Here is a 17,039-nt window from a genome sequence, read left to right on the forward strand (position 1 = left end):
CAACATTGCCCACTTCTTGAGGAAAGGCTCTTAAAAACTACTATTACACCTTTCTTCACCTTGTGTTGCCATAAAGACCCGAGTCTGTGGCACCAAAGAAAGACTTGCAATTGACATGACCATCACACACCCACCAGTTTCTGAAGCGAGAGCTGTGGAGGATTTGAACTCAAGTTCTGAGATAGACAAGTTCCCAAACTTTCAAGTTGGGGAGTGAGAAAAAGCTCTCACTGTAAGCAGTCCGAGATACAGCAAAAAGAGACAGAATATTCATACGACTGTGAAGGCAGTGAAAGAGACAAAAGATCCATACACTTGAAAAAAAAGGGGTTATTACGGTACCAAATCAACGTTAAAAATTGAGTTTGACTTCTATGTTATCTAAGGCATAATCCTATATTTTCTGCTGCTGAGTTCATCGACTTATCCATGAACTAAAAGGACCACGAAAAAACAAGAGTATCTTACTATCATTTATCTTTCTTGAGCAGATAAAGTCGGACATGTTGGATCAGATCAGTCAACTTAGTTTCTCTGTGGTGTTTCCTCAATCTCCAACATGGGGTTGATTATATGATGGATTTCAAGCTGAAAATACTCTGAAAATTCCTTGATCAAAGATGTGTGAGTGATATCAATCAGCTGGCAATCATTGTAATGAGGTACATTTGCTTTTACACATCCAGTGGATGATTGAAGTTCTCTTAGCAACTCCTTAATGCTTCCAACCTGACGGTTCCGAATCCCACATGGGACTATTGACTGAAATGGGGTTAGATCTGTGGTGACATTTAGTGCCAAGCCATGATATGTTATCCATTGAGATACTCGTATCCCAATGGCTGCAACTTTCTTGTCTCCTGAAGCAAAATTGAAATGAAAGATCAAGAGAAGGAAAATAACTTAAGCATTCTGCATTTTTCTCTCCCCCAACAAATTTAAAATAGGATAATAAATGAAGGTGAACTATTGTACAAAATGACATGGCAATATTGTCTACCTGTGTCCAAGAAAGCAAAGACTATATTAAGATCAGTAAAATAACAAATCTTAAGTCCAGGTCCTAAATTCAGCAGAACAATGAGATGTTGAAATATTCAGGAGTTCACAGCATGGTTCCAGGAGTTATTACTCAAAACATACCTATGAAAAATAAAAAAACCTATTACTCAAAACATGTGCTGCCACGTCTTACTATTACAAAGGAACCACAGAACCAACATGAACTGGATATTGAACTTGAACCACGTTGAAATCTATTCTGGTTAATCACCAAAAAAAAAAATATTCTGGTTAATTGCACCATATCTCAGGGTGAACTTTCACCCTATGAAAATATGATTGCAAAAGTAGTATAAAGTTCATCCATAAGCTCAACAAAAATCTGATTAACCACTCATAAGTTGGTTAAGAGATAAAATGACCATGTGAAACTATTTTATTTATTTTTTGACGAGTAACATGACCACGTGAAACTTAGACACTATTTCGTCCCACAGTTATTCAATACTGCTGATGCTGGGATAAGGAGTAGAAAGAAATAAGAATTAAATCAAGAAATGTTGAATTGAATTAACTGCTATAAAATTCCAGTATGGATTTTAACTTTTTTTTTTCACAACTTCCAAATGGAGCATAACAGATTGCATATAATAGAGATCAAAATCTAAACATATAGAAAAAGGAAAAACAAATTAAATTATCACAGTTTTGTTTGCAAACACAGCCACAAATTGGGTCTATGAGGTACTCGAATGGAAATCAGTCGCTTAATATAGAAGTTGTAGAGAACCTCAAAGCAGATAGTTTGTTTCTGAAGTAGTGCATGAAGAATGAGAACATACATTATGCAAACAGGCCAAAAAAAATGTAAGGATTAGGATTCATACCAACCCAAACGCCAGTGAAACCTTCAAGCCGAGATGCCTTGATAGAAAATGTTGAGGAAAGAACTCGGATGACCACCTCCTCCAGTGCCCTGAGATACCAATGAAGATCCATCCTATGATTTCGGAGATTGATAATAGGGTACATAACTAGCTGCAGTTCAACACAGATGCATTAGAAGTTAGGAGCGAAATCCAAAAACCACAGAGCAGATAAGAAAATTATCAAATTAAGACCCTATAAAAGATTGGGGCACATGGTCCTTAATTCGGGTCGAGTACCTGGCCAGGGCCATGATAGGTGACTTCCCCGCCACGTTCGGTTCGGTAAACATCGTAAGGAGCATCGTTGATGTCGAAATTCAGATACTCCTCTGAACTACCTGTGCCCAATGTATAAACGGGCTGATGTTGTAGAATAATTAGCGTGTCCGGAAAATCTTGGTTCCTTTCAATCAAGGACTTCTTGTCCCTAACAATTCGTCTCTGCCAAGACCATGCCTCGCCGTACGGAACCAGGTCTTTGTAGAAGTCGAAACACTCGCACCTACAAAACTCGAGGTCAGACGTGGAAGGTGTTTGCGAAAATGCAAAAGAAAAGAAACTCACGTTCTTGGTCGGTCATTAGATATCGAGGGGGAAGTGAAGGCTTGGGAATCAAAGAGTTGATTCGGTTTTGACACGGGTGTGCGAGACTGAGGCCGGAATGATTTCTTGGTGTGCTTGGGAGTTGGGCATGCCAAGATGGGAATTTGAAAGTGATTTGCTGGGAGATTCATAACTCGTTGCCTCTATGGTTTGTGCGAACAGAGCCCCCTTTAATCACTGAGAAGAAGCTGCGAAGCGAGGTGGAGATTAGTGAAAAATGGAAAGGGAAGTCTGTCGTTTGCAGCGGAGCAAACGAAGAAGTTGACAATAGGTCCTACTTCTCTGTACCTCCGCAATTGTGTTACGAAGTAACTCTTCAAAACTAGCTTATAAAGAAAGGGTATCTTGAAATTCATAAACTATCAACCAATTCTATACTTAGTCAATGTAAGATCGTAACAACCATCACATTTCTGTCAAGACCCCATCAAAAACCACCCTAGGACATGGTCTTAGGCATGCATGGGCTAGCCAAGGCCACCAAAGGCCAATGCCGTGGGCCTCCATAAGTTCCACACCGTTATCATTTATTTATTGAATTATTTTATTTATTTTTATTTATCAATGGACTAATTAGGATTTCCACTTTGTAAGCTCTATAAATAGGACCCTTAGACATTTAGTTTACATCTTTTGAACATTTGGCAAATTCCCTAAGTGGGTAGATTTGTTCTTGAGATCACCTTTTCGGTGCTAGGCACTTAGGCTAATTGGGTGCAATTCGTGAATCCATAGTAGAGAATCATCACCTTACAATTCGTGAATAGGTGTGATTCACTTATCTTGTTCTTACAACTTGGTGCAATTCGTGAATCCAAATTGTGTTATCTTTGTTATTTTCAAGTTTATCAATAAAGAAGTTATTTCATTTATGTGCAATTCGTGAATCATAGTTGAATTGGCTATCTTTTGTTCCATTCCATTATCTTCATTATTCTTATTTTCCATCTTATTCATCTACACTTTCTTGCATATCTAAATATCCATATAAATAAAAAAGAATCTTCATATTCCTTTGTTGAGTCCATTCATCTTTGTGCATTCTTGAATTGGTGTTGAAGTCGTTCATCATTGTATTCTTGAATGTTCATACGTGTTCATCCATTTTCCTTGATGTTCATATCTTGTCTTGCATATCAAAATATCTATACAAACCAAAAAGAGTCTTCATATTCCTTTGTTGAGTCTATTCATCTTTTGATCATACTCTTCCATCTTGTTCATCCATATTGTTCTTCCATATTCTCATCCATTTTGTTCAACCATATATTTCCATTGCCACATTCAATCCATCCATACACTATAATTCGATCACTATAGTGTTTGTCCTAGTTGTCCATATCTCATATTTACCCTTCAACCATCATAGTCATTAGCCGTAGTCAAAACCCACTAAGCCTCCATCTTGCCATACACAAATCTTGCCTTATTTGGTAACCCTAGCCTTCCATAAGGATTTCCTAAACTCTAGGAATTCTAACCATAGCCACCCTTCATCCAATCCATAAACCCTAGCCAAAACACTAGTCTTCCATAAACCCTAGCCATCCCTCAAGAGTCTCACTTGGTAACTTCCTTAATTTTAGGAAAGTTGACTCATCTCAATCACATCTCTAAAATCTCTCCATCCCTCTAATCACTCAATCAATCCCACCAATCACTCATTCCTTATAATTACTCTAGTCAACTAAGACCTTCTTCACTTACCAAAACCGACACCTTATCTTTCCTTGATAGATTCCTACCCCTTAGGAATCTTCCCTCATTCATCTCTATCTTTCTAAAATCCTACCAATCCCTTAATCATCTCCTACAAGTTTGGAGTTCATTTTCCATCTTCTAAGTCCTCCAAATTCGAAATACATCCATTGCATTAGTCAAACTTCCAATTCCTAACAACTCCCAACATCTTGCCATATCCATATCCTCTTGCCATATTCAAATCGTATCTCCCTTATCTTATCCTAGCCAATCCCTTAAATCCCTTAAATCCCTTAAATCACTCAACTCCTTCAATATACCAAGTCAACCAAAGACTCCATCATCTTACCATATTCAAATTCCATCTACCATATCCAAACCCTATCTTGCCATATTCAAATCCTATCATCCAACTCCAAATTCCTAAACACTAGGAACAACCCTAGACTCATTCAAACACCATCCATCTTCATCCACTTACCTTATCCAAATCCTATCTTCGTCATCTTACCTTTAATCAATCTCTAAAGTCAATGAGTAACCCTAAACTCATTCAACCACCAAATCCTAGCCACCAAACCCTAGCCTCATTCTTCCACATCATTCCCAAACCCTAGCAACTCATCTTAGACTCCAACCCTAAGTCAACTCTTCCAATCTCGAAATCGTCCTTAGCCACCACACAAAACCCTAGCTACACTTCATCAAACCAACCCTAATCATCATCCAATTGGCCCCAACATCAAGGGCAACCTTTCATCCATTCTACATTGCATCAAACACTCATATTCATCCATTAGATCACTCAAACTCATCATCATCATCATTCCAACACTTAAACAATAAATCTTCATCAATCTAGGAACTCATCATTACCACCATACACGGTCATTATTGTCCAAAGACCAAGCAAGTTGACAAGGTCACTCGGTCATCATTTACACCAATGTGAGCTCGTGGTCTTTAGTGTTAGGGACAAGACCGGAGTCCCTAACAATTTCACTGCCGACGTCCACGGCGGTCCCCGCGCTCACACGGGTTGGCTATGCGCTAGTCTTTTCCTATCTCCGGGCGAACACTACCATGCCGGCATCACCTCCCATGCTGCATGATTGTAATCATCGCAATGTGGCCTTAGACGTGGGGTGGCTCTGATACCATTTGTTATAAACCTACTAGGTAGAACTCATCCTTAAAAACTAGTTTACAAGGAAAGGGTTCCTAGGAGCTTATAAACCATCAACCAATCCTATACTTAGTCGATGTGGGATCGTAACAAACTGACTCATGGTTCATCTTGTGTCTTTTTTTCATGAGCAATGCTACATACAGTCCCCATTTGGGGACTGTAATGCAAGTCTAGATAATTTTATCTTTAAAATCTTTTAAAATTACAAAATTATCCCTCCTAAAATGATATTTTTTCTCATTTAATAAAGGGTCTGCACATGCAATCCCCAAGTGAGGACTGCAAATAAAATTTCTCTTTTTTCATTAATAAAGAAGGAGAAAAACTTCAAATCAGTGATGGTGTAAATTTCTACTTTACACCATCCAATAAAAATGAGACATGTAAGAAGTTCACTTTATTTACCGTGTGCGCAACTTTAGACTAGTACCATGTTTCTGTCTCATTCTCCTGAATGAAGGACTTCTTCCGTTCAATTTTCTTCCTTTCTCTAGGGTTTTTTCTCTTCCTTTCAACTTTAGACTAGGTTTTTTTTGTCTCCCATCAATTTGTTTTATGTTGTTTTCATTTATGCTTTATTTATTTTTTCTTGTTTGCCTTTTTCATCTCCTTTGTTCTTTTATTGGTCCTATTGACTTATGTGAAACTCTTCCTACTATCCTCTAATGCAGCTTATCATATTCCACTTCAAACTTTCCTACTTAGATACCACTCCAATATGAATGCTAATAATTCTTTTTTTTTTTTTTTTATGTTGCAGATTTGAGAAATTTGGATCTAAGTTCCTCACTCAGCCTGAGGAGAGTGAGAGCGAGAATGAGAGAGAGGGGGCTGAGAATCAAACCTTCAGATTTAAAGGAGAGAGAGAAAAAGAGCTGGAGTTGTGAGGAGAGTTGTGTCACAGGTCTCGAGAGAGGGGGGAGAAAGTCATTGCAAAATCCATTATTCCCCTGGAACCAATTATATTTCATATTGGGAGAAACTCATAAGTGGCATCTCATGATTGGGAGGGGGGTGTAAAATGCTTAAACACACTAGGTCCTGCTCCCGATCGCTCCCAGAACATAAAGAAGAGAGTGAGATTTTAATTCGAGATGGGAGCAGCTAGGGGCCGGTCAGGTGAGCTTTTTAATTTTCACCCATTAATAAAAACTTGACACGTAGGAGGTTCAGTTGAACAATAGAAATGCATGTAGAGCATTCCATTTATTATGCCATCTTCCCCCCCTAAAAAACCCGATTCACTCTGTGGCATTTCCCCAAAAACGAAACTTGATCTCCCCCCTCCCTCGTCATTCGTTCTCCCCCTTCCCAGAGTTGCTTGTTGTTGCTTGTCGTCCCACATAATTTTTGTAAGTAATGAAAATATTGTATGGTTATAATGATTTTAGGGCTGGGCTGTGTGTATTTGTTGCTCTGTAATGGCAGGGGTTGGGGCTGTAGTTGATGAATGAGTATATTTGCAGTTGTGGGTGTATTTGCTCTGTTTTTACAAAAACAATGTTAAAAAAAATAGAGAAATTAATTATATTTACATTTATGTCCAATAGTTTTACTAGATTTGTTTGCGTTACTTCTACTTCCATTTTTGTGGGTGTATTGTCCATTTTGCGGCTTTTGTTGGCATTTGGCATCAGGGGAAAATTTAGACAGCTTAACCCCACTATTTTTTTTTTTTTTTAGAAATTTCTGATTTGTTTGATTATTATGTGCTATGAAGATTTGCTAGATACTGAATTTATAGAACATTGATGGAGTTAACTCAATGGTTATCATTCTTTGATAAGTAGCTCAAGAGCTGTCATTGTGATACTATTTCTATATTACCTATATATGTTTTCTTGACACAAGGGCTATGGATTTTGGGCTTTCATCCTTATATTTACCATTTTTGCTTATCCCTGTATATGTCAGTAGTCACAAGATTGTCTTACTCTTTTATCTTATTTCTTTAATAAGTAAACAGAGTTTACTCTATAACTAATACACACTATTTTCCCAAAAGCTAATATGCGCTCGATCCTGCTTTTATTTTATTTTTAATGAGCAAAAAGAGTAAATAAGCTTTTGCATTTTATGAATTATTTTGTTTTATTTTGTTTGATCTAATGTTGGTTGAGTGATATCAGGTTGAGTAAATGATGAGTACTTTCAGAAATGATGTTGAGATTTTAGATACTGATAATTTTAGTGCCGACGAAATTGAGATCGGAGAGGATGGTGAGGTTGAACAAAACAAGAATGTGCCTGAGGTAAATAAGACAATGTCATCTTCATATGTTGAGCCGTATGTAGGGCTAAAATTTGATGATATAGAAGATGTACATAGTTGCTATAAAGCCTTCTCCAGACGAAATGGTTTTGGCATTCGAACTAATCATACCCGGTTGTCAAACATAGACAGATCATTAATTGGAGTAGAATATGTGTGTTCAAGAGAAGGATTTCATCGCCATAATTCTAAACTTAAAGAAAGAGCAAGACCCGAGGCTGTAAAGACAAAAATTTGGTGTAAGGCGATGATGTCAATAAAGAAGGATGGACAAAAATGGATTGTGTCTAAGTTTATACTCCAACATAATCATGAGCTACTGATACTTAGGAGTACAAGTTTACTTCATGGACATAGACGGGTTACATCAGCACACAAAAATTTAATAGAGACATTAAATGAGTCGGGGATACCAATACAGAAAATAATGTTTGTGTTGAGTAAAGAGTCGAGTGGTGATTATAATATTGGTTGCATGAGTAAAGACATTCAGAATTACTTGGGCAATCGAAGGAGACAACTTCTTGGAGAGGGAGATGCAAAAAGCTTATATGCTTACTTTTTGGAGAGCGAACGTAATAATCCAGGCTTCATATATTCAATCTAAGTCGATGTAGATGGGTCGATAATAGATCGAAGGCCACATACTAATATTTTTGGGACGTTGTTACTTTTGATGCTATGTACCTCACAAATCACTACAAGATGCCTTTTGTTCCATTCACTGGAGTTAACCATCATCATCAATCTGTAATGTTTGGATGTGTGTTACTCATAAATTAGATAGCGGAGTCTTACACAATGTTATTGAAAACATGGCTTGAAGCGATGCTTGGTCGTGCTCCCTCTACAATAATCACTGATGATGACAAGGCAATGGCTAAGGCCATCATGAATGTATTACCCAATACAAGTCATAAATTGTGCTTATGACATCTCTTGCAAAAAGTTCCTGAACATCTAGCCCATGTCTACAACAAATATCCACAATTCCAAGGAGACTTTCACCATTATATTCATGAAACGCTTACTATTGAGGAGTTTGAGTTGGAGTGGACTGAAATTTTGGTGAAGTATGGATTGGAAGGAAATAGTTAGCTGCAGAATCTTTATACCAGGAAGGCAAAGTGGGTGCCGGCTTACTTGAGGGCCATCTTTTGCGCTGGAATGTCCACAACTCAATGAAGTGAGAGTATCAACAAGTTTTTTAAAGACTATTTCAAATCCAATACAATGGTTAATGACTTTGTCCATCAATATGATAAAGCATTGAATGTCCGTTATCTCAGTGAGAAAGAGAAAGATGTGAAGACAAAAACTACGAAACCAATTATGAGAACTTCTTACAACATTGAAGACGGAGCAGCCATGTTCTATACAAGAAAATTATTTTTTTATTTTTCAAGATGAGTTATTTAATAGCCAACGGTACAAGGGGCACAAAATACGTGAAGTTGATGGGCAAAAATTTTACTTGGTGACACTTGATGGGAAAGAGAAGCCGTCATATGAAGTGGCACTTGGGAGGGAGGACCACATTGTTTCTTGTACATGTTCTAAGTTTCAATTTATTGGCATATTATGCTGGCACAGCCTACATATTTTGGCGAGAAAAAGATGTATCAACATTGTAATGCAGTCTTACTTTTTATAAAAGTGGTCGATCAATGCAAAGAACCGCGTGATACATGGGATATGTGGCGATGAGGGGCCATTGGAGATGGTCACAACTTCATTTGTCATGAAAAATCGTTTGATGATGGAGTTTTATGTAGTTGCTAAGATGAGGTCACAATCCATCCAGAACTATGTGCATGTTTCTAGGGGCATAAAGAATATCCACCAAGAGTTTCTCTTGTTGAATGAGAAGCTGAATGTTGATGACGGTAACATTGAGGAAGGCCCAAATATCCAACAGAGCCAATTACTCTCAAATTTTTCCTTGCAATATCCTCCGCATATTGTGTCTAAAGGAATGCTTAAATCATTACAACAAAAGAATCCAAATGAAAATATACCAACGAAGAAGCGGCGATGTAGCCTTTGTAAAGGAGAGGGACATATAAGAAGCAAGTGTCCATCGCAAAGGTAAGTAGAATGATTTCATTATGTTTGTATGTATTTAAGGCAAGTAAAATATAGCCCATCCTACTGGTTTTAGAAACTTGAAAGTTCGTATTTTGGCAAATCCTGGCACGATTCTAAAATTATTTTTTGTCACTATAGCTTCTAACTTGATGTAAGTAACCCTTATTTTGAAAAATAACTTATATTTTGGACCCCAACCAGCTCATTTTTCACCACCCAGGCATTAACTACCTATTTGACAAGATTCACGAATAATTGTTGTCAATACAAGCTTCTAACTTGATGGATCTTTTTTTTTTTTCTTTTTATAAGTAAATCTTTTCTTTTCTTTTCTTTGTGCAATAATATGGGAGAATCAAGCTCAACTAGAGTTGGCATACCTCCAAACCCGACCACTAACATGTATGAATACCCCACTTATCTTAGATATTTTATGGTTAATTGTTTAGTTCTTTTAATGAGAACTTCTGTTTTTTTTTTTTTTTTTTTTGTAGGAATATGCAAGATCTGACCATGTCACATAGTGAGGACTTCAATGCTTCGTGGAATTTTCATATGTCACAAGATCAATAGTTATAGGACTGATTTTGAACGTAAGAATATAAAATGGTATATGGGGCTGATTTTGAATATAAGAAGGCAATACTTTATGGGTTGATTTTGAATGTTAGAAGGCAATAGGTATAGGGCTGACCATGTAGTGTAAGAAGGCAATAGTTATAGGGCTGACCGTGTAGTGTAAGAAGGCATTTTGAAATATAAGTATGAAGGCCATTGTTATAGGGCTGATTTTGAATATAGTCAATTTGAACAAAGTCACTCATTTTGTAAGAAGGCATTTTGTTTTTAACATTAGCACTATTAATATTAATGAGCCTTCATATTTGGAAGATATATCTTCTTTTAAGTCTATCTATTTGGTGATATTTATCTAAGCAGCCACGAAACCAATTATTTATAAGCATCCCAGGTCTCTCAAGAAGCACGTATGCTTTGTTTTGGGCAGTAATCAATCCATCCAAAAATACCATTTTATCCAAATACATAACTTTGTAGACAACAACTATTAGACAAGTACATAAACTAATCCAGAAAATAAATACCACAACTGCAACAATCCACATAAATTGATCCGGAAAATAAATACAACTTGTCCCGATAAGGCTTGTACATCTTAATGTAGCATTAAATGATTTAAATTTGATTGACTTCATACTTCCAAGGTTCGCTTACAACAAGCCACACTGTTTCTTAACCTTATAATATGGACAATTGAAAAACCACCAACCAATAACATAGTGGTCTTCATCCCGAGATCGCTTCATCTCCTACCCGTAAGCTAGAAATGGTGTCTCCTCCACTACTTTCCATATTGTTGCAGAGAAAAAGAAAATACTTCATCAGCTATTGTTGGCCCCTTATAAAAAACACTCAATGAATATAAAAGGCCATCAAACTCACATGCGTTCAAAACAAGCATAAGAGCTAGCTTGAACCTCTGCAAAAACAGAGAACATTCCACTGCAAGTACAACACAATTTGACAAATTGATATAGTTGGAAGGCTTTCGCAAGGAGCTAAAACTTTTGGAAGATAAAAGGGCAGAAATATATTGGTTTAAAACAATATTCCCCAAGTTTCCAATTATGAGAAATATATTAGTTTTACCTAGACAATTTTGAGGGACTCCAAGAGTCACGGACTGGCCTTACGAGACATTGAAGGGATGCATGCCTTAGCTACTCTCTTCCCAAGTCCACGTTCTATGGATCAATGTCCATCCCAAACTCTACTATATATCTATTGTATCTGAAACAATATTCCCCAAGTTTCCAAAAATGGATAAAAGAAACAAATCCCAAGTCTCACTCCACGTTCCACCACGTTCCATGGATCTATGTCTATCCCAAATTCTACCATATGAAATATTCATAGTTCTTAAAGAAAGAACTTAAACAAGAACGTGCTTTTGATAATATTTAATGTTGTCATCTTGTTAAGACCCAAAAACCAAATCTCTCCCTCTGCAGATCAGATAATATGCTGGGTAATTCAAATATTAAAATAAGCTCCCTAAGTTTTAAGGGACCAACAGAGACCAACGAACAAATAAAAATCAGACCAAGCTTTACATATATGCTAAAGAATACAAACACCAATCTTACCAAACAATATTATCATAAGAAGATTGCAAGAGGAAAAAGAGACTTACGGGTTTAGGTGGTTTAGTGGGTTCGACTGGGGAGTGGCTTCCAGAGATGGGATGGGATGGGTTCAATGGACGGTGGTTTTCGACGGAGATGGGATGGGTTCGACAGAGCTCCAGTGAGGTTTCCGACGGGTTGAGACCACTGGGTTGAGACGATGAGTTGAGAAGAGGGGGATTTCCGGGGTTGAGATGATGCATAGAACAATGGAGAGAGACCAAGCTTTTGACAGATTGAAACCACTGGGTTGAGACGATGGTGTCTCTTGAGAAGAAAGAGATTTTCGAGGTTGAGAAGATGGAGATTTGTGGGGAAGAAGATGATGGGGGTGAGACGATGGTGTCTCCTAAGAAGAGGGAGATTTTTGGAGTTGAGAAGAGGGAGATTTGTGGGGGAGAAGACGATGTGTTGAGAAGAGGTTCCACTGGACTCACACTTACAATTAGCCTAATGCTCTGTATTACGTGTCTTAATTTCATTGGTAGGATGTAAAACAAACAAAGTCATATGTCCGGTTTGAAGCTTTTAGATACTATCCGGGAGTGGCTAGCAGTAGGATTGGGTGTATTTACACCTTTTACACCATTCAATTACAAGGTGACACATAAGAATTTTTTTAAAAGTGAAATAAAATTGATTGTATTGAATTGTAGGAAATTTTGGTCTCAGACCCGATGCCTTTTTCCCCTATATTCATTGTTTTTACTTTTCACCCATTTTGCCCTCTCTCTCTCTCTCTCTCCTTTGAAGCATCTGGTAAATTGGACCCCGATTCTCTAAAACTGATCGAGTAGTAAAAATTGGTAAGGCTAGACATTCTTAAATTCTTTCTTAACACATTATCATGGTATATTGCTTCATACTCACTTTGTATTGAGGTTGCCAAATATTCGGTTAACTTGAAATATTTATCGAAATTGGTTTCAAAATTATAGCAGCCGCATATAATGTATGAAGAATACACCAAGATGCATTACAAAAGTGAAATACAAAGTAGTTAGCACTTTGAAAGGTCATATCATTAGAAAAAGTTATGATAAAGTTCAGGATAATCTTTTACACATAAATTATATTCTACAAGATGAAATAGATAATTAGCAGTGTTCTTAAGCCACAAAATAAACAACCATCCCACCCTCATTTCAAATTAAATTGGAATTAATTTCATTCACCTCAACCACAACCCCACTCAAATAATGAACTAGAAAAACCCACATGCCTAGATAATAACCTTCATAAACATGCGAATCCAACTTCAAAAATGGAGAAAAGTACACTCAACGCGAGAGAGGGAGAGAGATCAAGATTGAAAGGACTTCTTCTGGAGAATGAGAAATACTACTGCTTCTTTCATTGAACTCGCGACCTCATCGGCTGTGCTAAGGTTCCGAACAGGATCTATTCAAATAGTGCGAGAGAGTGCTGAGAAATATTGTAAACAATACCTGTTTGGATAGAGAGTGTGAGAGAGGGAGAGAGAGGTACAAGACTGGAAGGTTTTTGGAGAATAAGAAAATGCTCTCAGTGCGCACTCACGGTAAATTAAGTGAGTCTCTTACGTGTTCCTTTTTTATTGGCTGGTGTAATTCTACAGTTTACACCAGTTACGACTTGAAGTTTTTCTCTTGTCTCTTGTAATTTTATCTTTTTTAAAAATATTTTTTTTCTTGAATTAAAAAATAAAGAGAGAAGTTGTGGATACAAGTAAATATATAATTTTAATTTTAGAATTTGCAAGTTATTCGTACTGTCTTTAAAAAAAATAGAATTTATTATTAAAAATGATTTTTTATGTGAATTTCTTATTTATCTAATTTTTTTAAATATATATAATTTATACATTTAAAATTGTAAATATTTTTTTTAAATATAATCATTTTAAATAATGTGTATGTGGTATGATTTGATAAATTAAAAATAAAACAAATATGAAAAAAAACATAAATCGACTCTTCCCCCCAAAAAAAACATAAAAGTGGATGTTAAAAAAATATTTAAAATAAAATAAAATTTTCAAATACACTATACAGTAGTAAACGGGTGGTAGGAGAGTAGTAACCTATCATTATCCCTATTTTCTTTCATTTTGTAACATACTATTTGTGGCGATATTTTTTTCGTCGAAACTCCTTTTTTTGTCGCCAACACTTATTTGCGGCAAAAATAATCGCCACAAATAAATATTTGTGACCAAATTTTTTTATCATCCATGGTAAAACATGATTTTCGGCTGTAATTTTTTGTAACAACATGTGACTATTTGCAGTGATAGAGATCGCCGCAAATATGGCTTTAACTTACCATTTGGAATGTCTATTGTGTCGCTCCATTCCTCCATTAGCAACGATCAAGTTCTATGCAAATGTACACATTTTGCGATGATATTTCATTTTGACGAGAAAAGCTTTTTGAGACGCAGTATTGCGGACCACCTTACATCGATTGGTAAGTGATGCTAAAAAGTAATTGCGACGCTAATCGTGCTTTTTGAGAGAATTAACTTTTTGCAATGATTTTAGATGTCGCAAAAAGTTGTTTTTCTTGTAGTGACTCCATAGACAAAATATTCAAAAAATACAATAACATCAATTTGGCCAATATTCAAAAGATTCATCCAACATTTCCAAACTTATCCATAACTACTCCAAACCACATCACATCCCAAAATCCAAACCACATCCACAACTGTCTTCAAGACTTCCTCTTTAGAGGAAAATTACGTTTCACATTCGGCTCTTCCACTTCTATGTTTTACTCTATTTTTGTTAATAATCTAAAAAAATTATAAATAAAAATAAGGTATTATATTCAAGATGGTAAACTGCTCAAACATAGCATGATTAGACAATGCAGCCATCAACCCATGGGCTTAGAATTCAATTTTGCTTAAATCTATTTGATGACCAAAGAGGTAAAAGATAGAGTATGAGTGGCAAACATAAAATGAAAAAAAAAATGTGTATTAAAAAATAATAATACTTTTCGACAACAAATATATATTGACAAAAAAAAAACTAAAAGAACTTGAGAGAACTTAAGAAACAGGCCGAAAATCAAGGGGCGGACTCGACCTGACCCTATTATCTATCCAAATTACATGAAATATGTGTTAACCGACGTGTTAAACTTTGGTTAAAATAAAAACAAAATCAGGTTGGGTCGGGAATGCCAATTGTTTCGGAATAATATTTGGGTTAGAAATTCGGCTGGACCTTTTTGGGTTGGAAATATTTATTTCGACCCAAGGTAACTTCGGATCGGGTCAGAAATAAAATTTTCAACCATACGAATTGGGTGAACAATTCTACCACTAAATAGTGGTGGTGGACAGAGATGAGTGAGAGACAACACAAGAGAGGGGTGTAATGCAGGGTTGTTTCTGAAATGATTTTGAATGGAGGAGTAGTGATGTTGTTTAAAAAATAAAAAAGAGTAATGCTAGCTACAGTTATGGATTGTGTAAATGTTGCGCACCCCTTTTGAAAAAGAGCGGGGTCTACCATTAAAAAATAATTTTTTTATGAGTACCATATTTACTCACTTTTTTCAAAAGGAATACGCGACGCTTAAAAACTCTATGATTGCAAATATTATTTCTCAATAAATAAATAAAAAGCAGCCACGTGAGCAAACAGTAAAAAGGTTGTAAAGTAGTGGAGTATCATTATCAATGAGTGCCTAGGAGCCAGAAGCGGTGATTATAGTGGATTAACACCATCCAATCAACGTGCGACATGTATGGATTTTAGTGAATATAAAATAGAATTACTTGTAGGGAACGAATCTGTAGATTTCCTTCCCCCACCCAACATCTCTATGATAGAGAAAGACTGAGGAAAGAGAGACTGAGGGGAAGGGTGTCTCCAACATAGGAAAAAATTAGCTTTATTCTGCAGTCTGAGAGTCTATAGTAAGCATATGGTAAGTCTGAGAGTCTGATTATCTCAAACATAAATACTTTCAAATTAATTATTACGAGCATATAACCCGTGCAATGTGCATACCGTTATTTATGCTGGATTTTATAGATATATACATTTAGATATTCGTCTATTGTACTATCTCTGCTTCGTTCACCATCAACACACATTCTTGTTACACTTCTTATATCATCCATTATCATTCGTCTTCTACGTCGCACAGTTCACATGCTTGACAAATACAAAAGAATAAAAATTGAAATGTTGACTAAGCAACCAGAAATCATGGCACGTATTTTTTTAAAAAAAAAATCATGGGATGGAAAAATAAAATCACATCAACTTTTCAATAAATGTCTTCACTTGCACTACACATTTCAACCATGCATAATAGAGTCCTTGCTAGTAATTATAATAACATGGTAATACATAGATACATTACATATTCATAAAATAAATTATTGTCAGAAAATTGCTAACATAAAATTAAAAAATACATAGTTTTAATCAAAAAATAAATATCATATAGTTTTAATCGAAAAATAAATATCATATGCCTTCACTAATCTACTAATCACGGCTCCATTACTCAAAATCATTCCAAGCCTCAAAATTATCCCAATTAATCTAATTTTTGTCAATTGCCCTATTTGATGCCATTTCAAATTTGTATTGACCTTGTAATGAAGTTGAATAATTTAGAATAGTTGGAATAAAGGTCCTGGATCATTAAAAGGGTCCTGATATATTGGATCTGATTGGCAGCATTCAGACTTTATATTGAGTATGGAAAAATCATCTTGTGTATTGCTCACTAACCTGGATCGATAGCTTGGACTAGGGTCAACCACTGCTTTTATTTTTGGAGTTGGACTCTCATCATTGGGTATGTCAAAGTCAAAATGCTGAGTAGGTGGTATAACACGCATTCTTGCTTTAGTCTTGATGCACGAATTAAATCGTGTAGAGTGAGGTGCGGTGCCATATTGAGGATTCCTTGATTCATTTGCTGTAACATCATTCATTATAAAACCATACTTCCGTGAACCATTATTTGATACGGAATCATTCCAGTTATGTGCACTAGATTCCCATGAGGATGTAAATGCAATACCACTTTAATGGTTA

The 17,039-nt window shown here is 36.1% G+C and overlaps 1 protein-coding gene across 1 annotated transcript; it reads right to left on the bottom strand.

The window, feature by feature from the left end:
- Positions 1-285: 285 nt before the first annotated feature.
- LOC121244602 (octanoyltransferase LIP2p, chloroplastic) lies at positions 286-2,822 on the bottom strand. The gene is made up of 4 exons (XM_041142752.1): positions 2,496-2,822; positions 2,169-2,433; positions 1,890-2,040; positions 286-860 (listed from the first exon to the last, which is right to left on the bottom strand). The coding sequence occupies exons 1-4, from the start codon at positions 2,663-2,665 to the stop codon at positions 526-528; spliced, it is 921 nt and encodes a 306-aa protein (XP_040998686.1). The 5' UTR covers positions 2,666-2,822; the 3' UTR covers positions 286-525.
- Positions 2,823-17,039: the final 14,217 nt, after the last annotated feature.

The sequence above is a fragment of the Juglans microcarpa x Juglans regia genome, chromosome 8S (assembly GCF_004785595.1).
Source record: "Juglans microcarpa x Juglans regia isolate MS1-56 chromosome 8S, Jm3101_v1.0, whole genome shotgun sequence".
In the NCBI taxonomy this organism is placed as follows: Eukaryota; Viridiplantae; Streptophyta; class Magnoliopsida; order Fagales; family Juglandaceae; genus Juglans; species Juglans microcarpa x Juglans regia.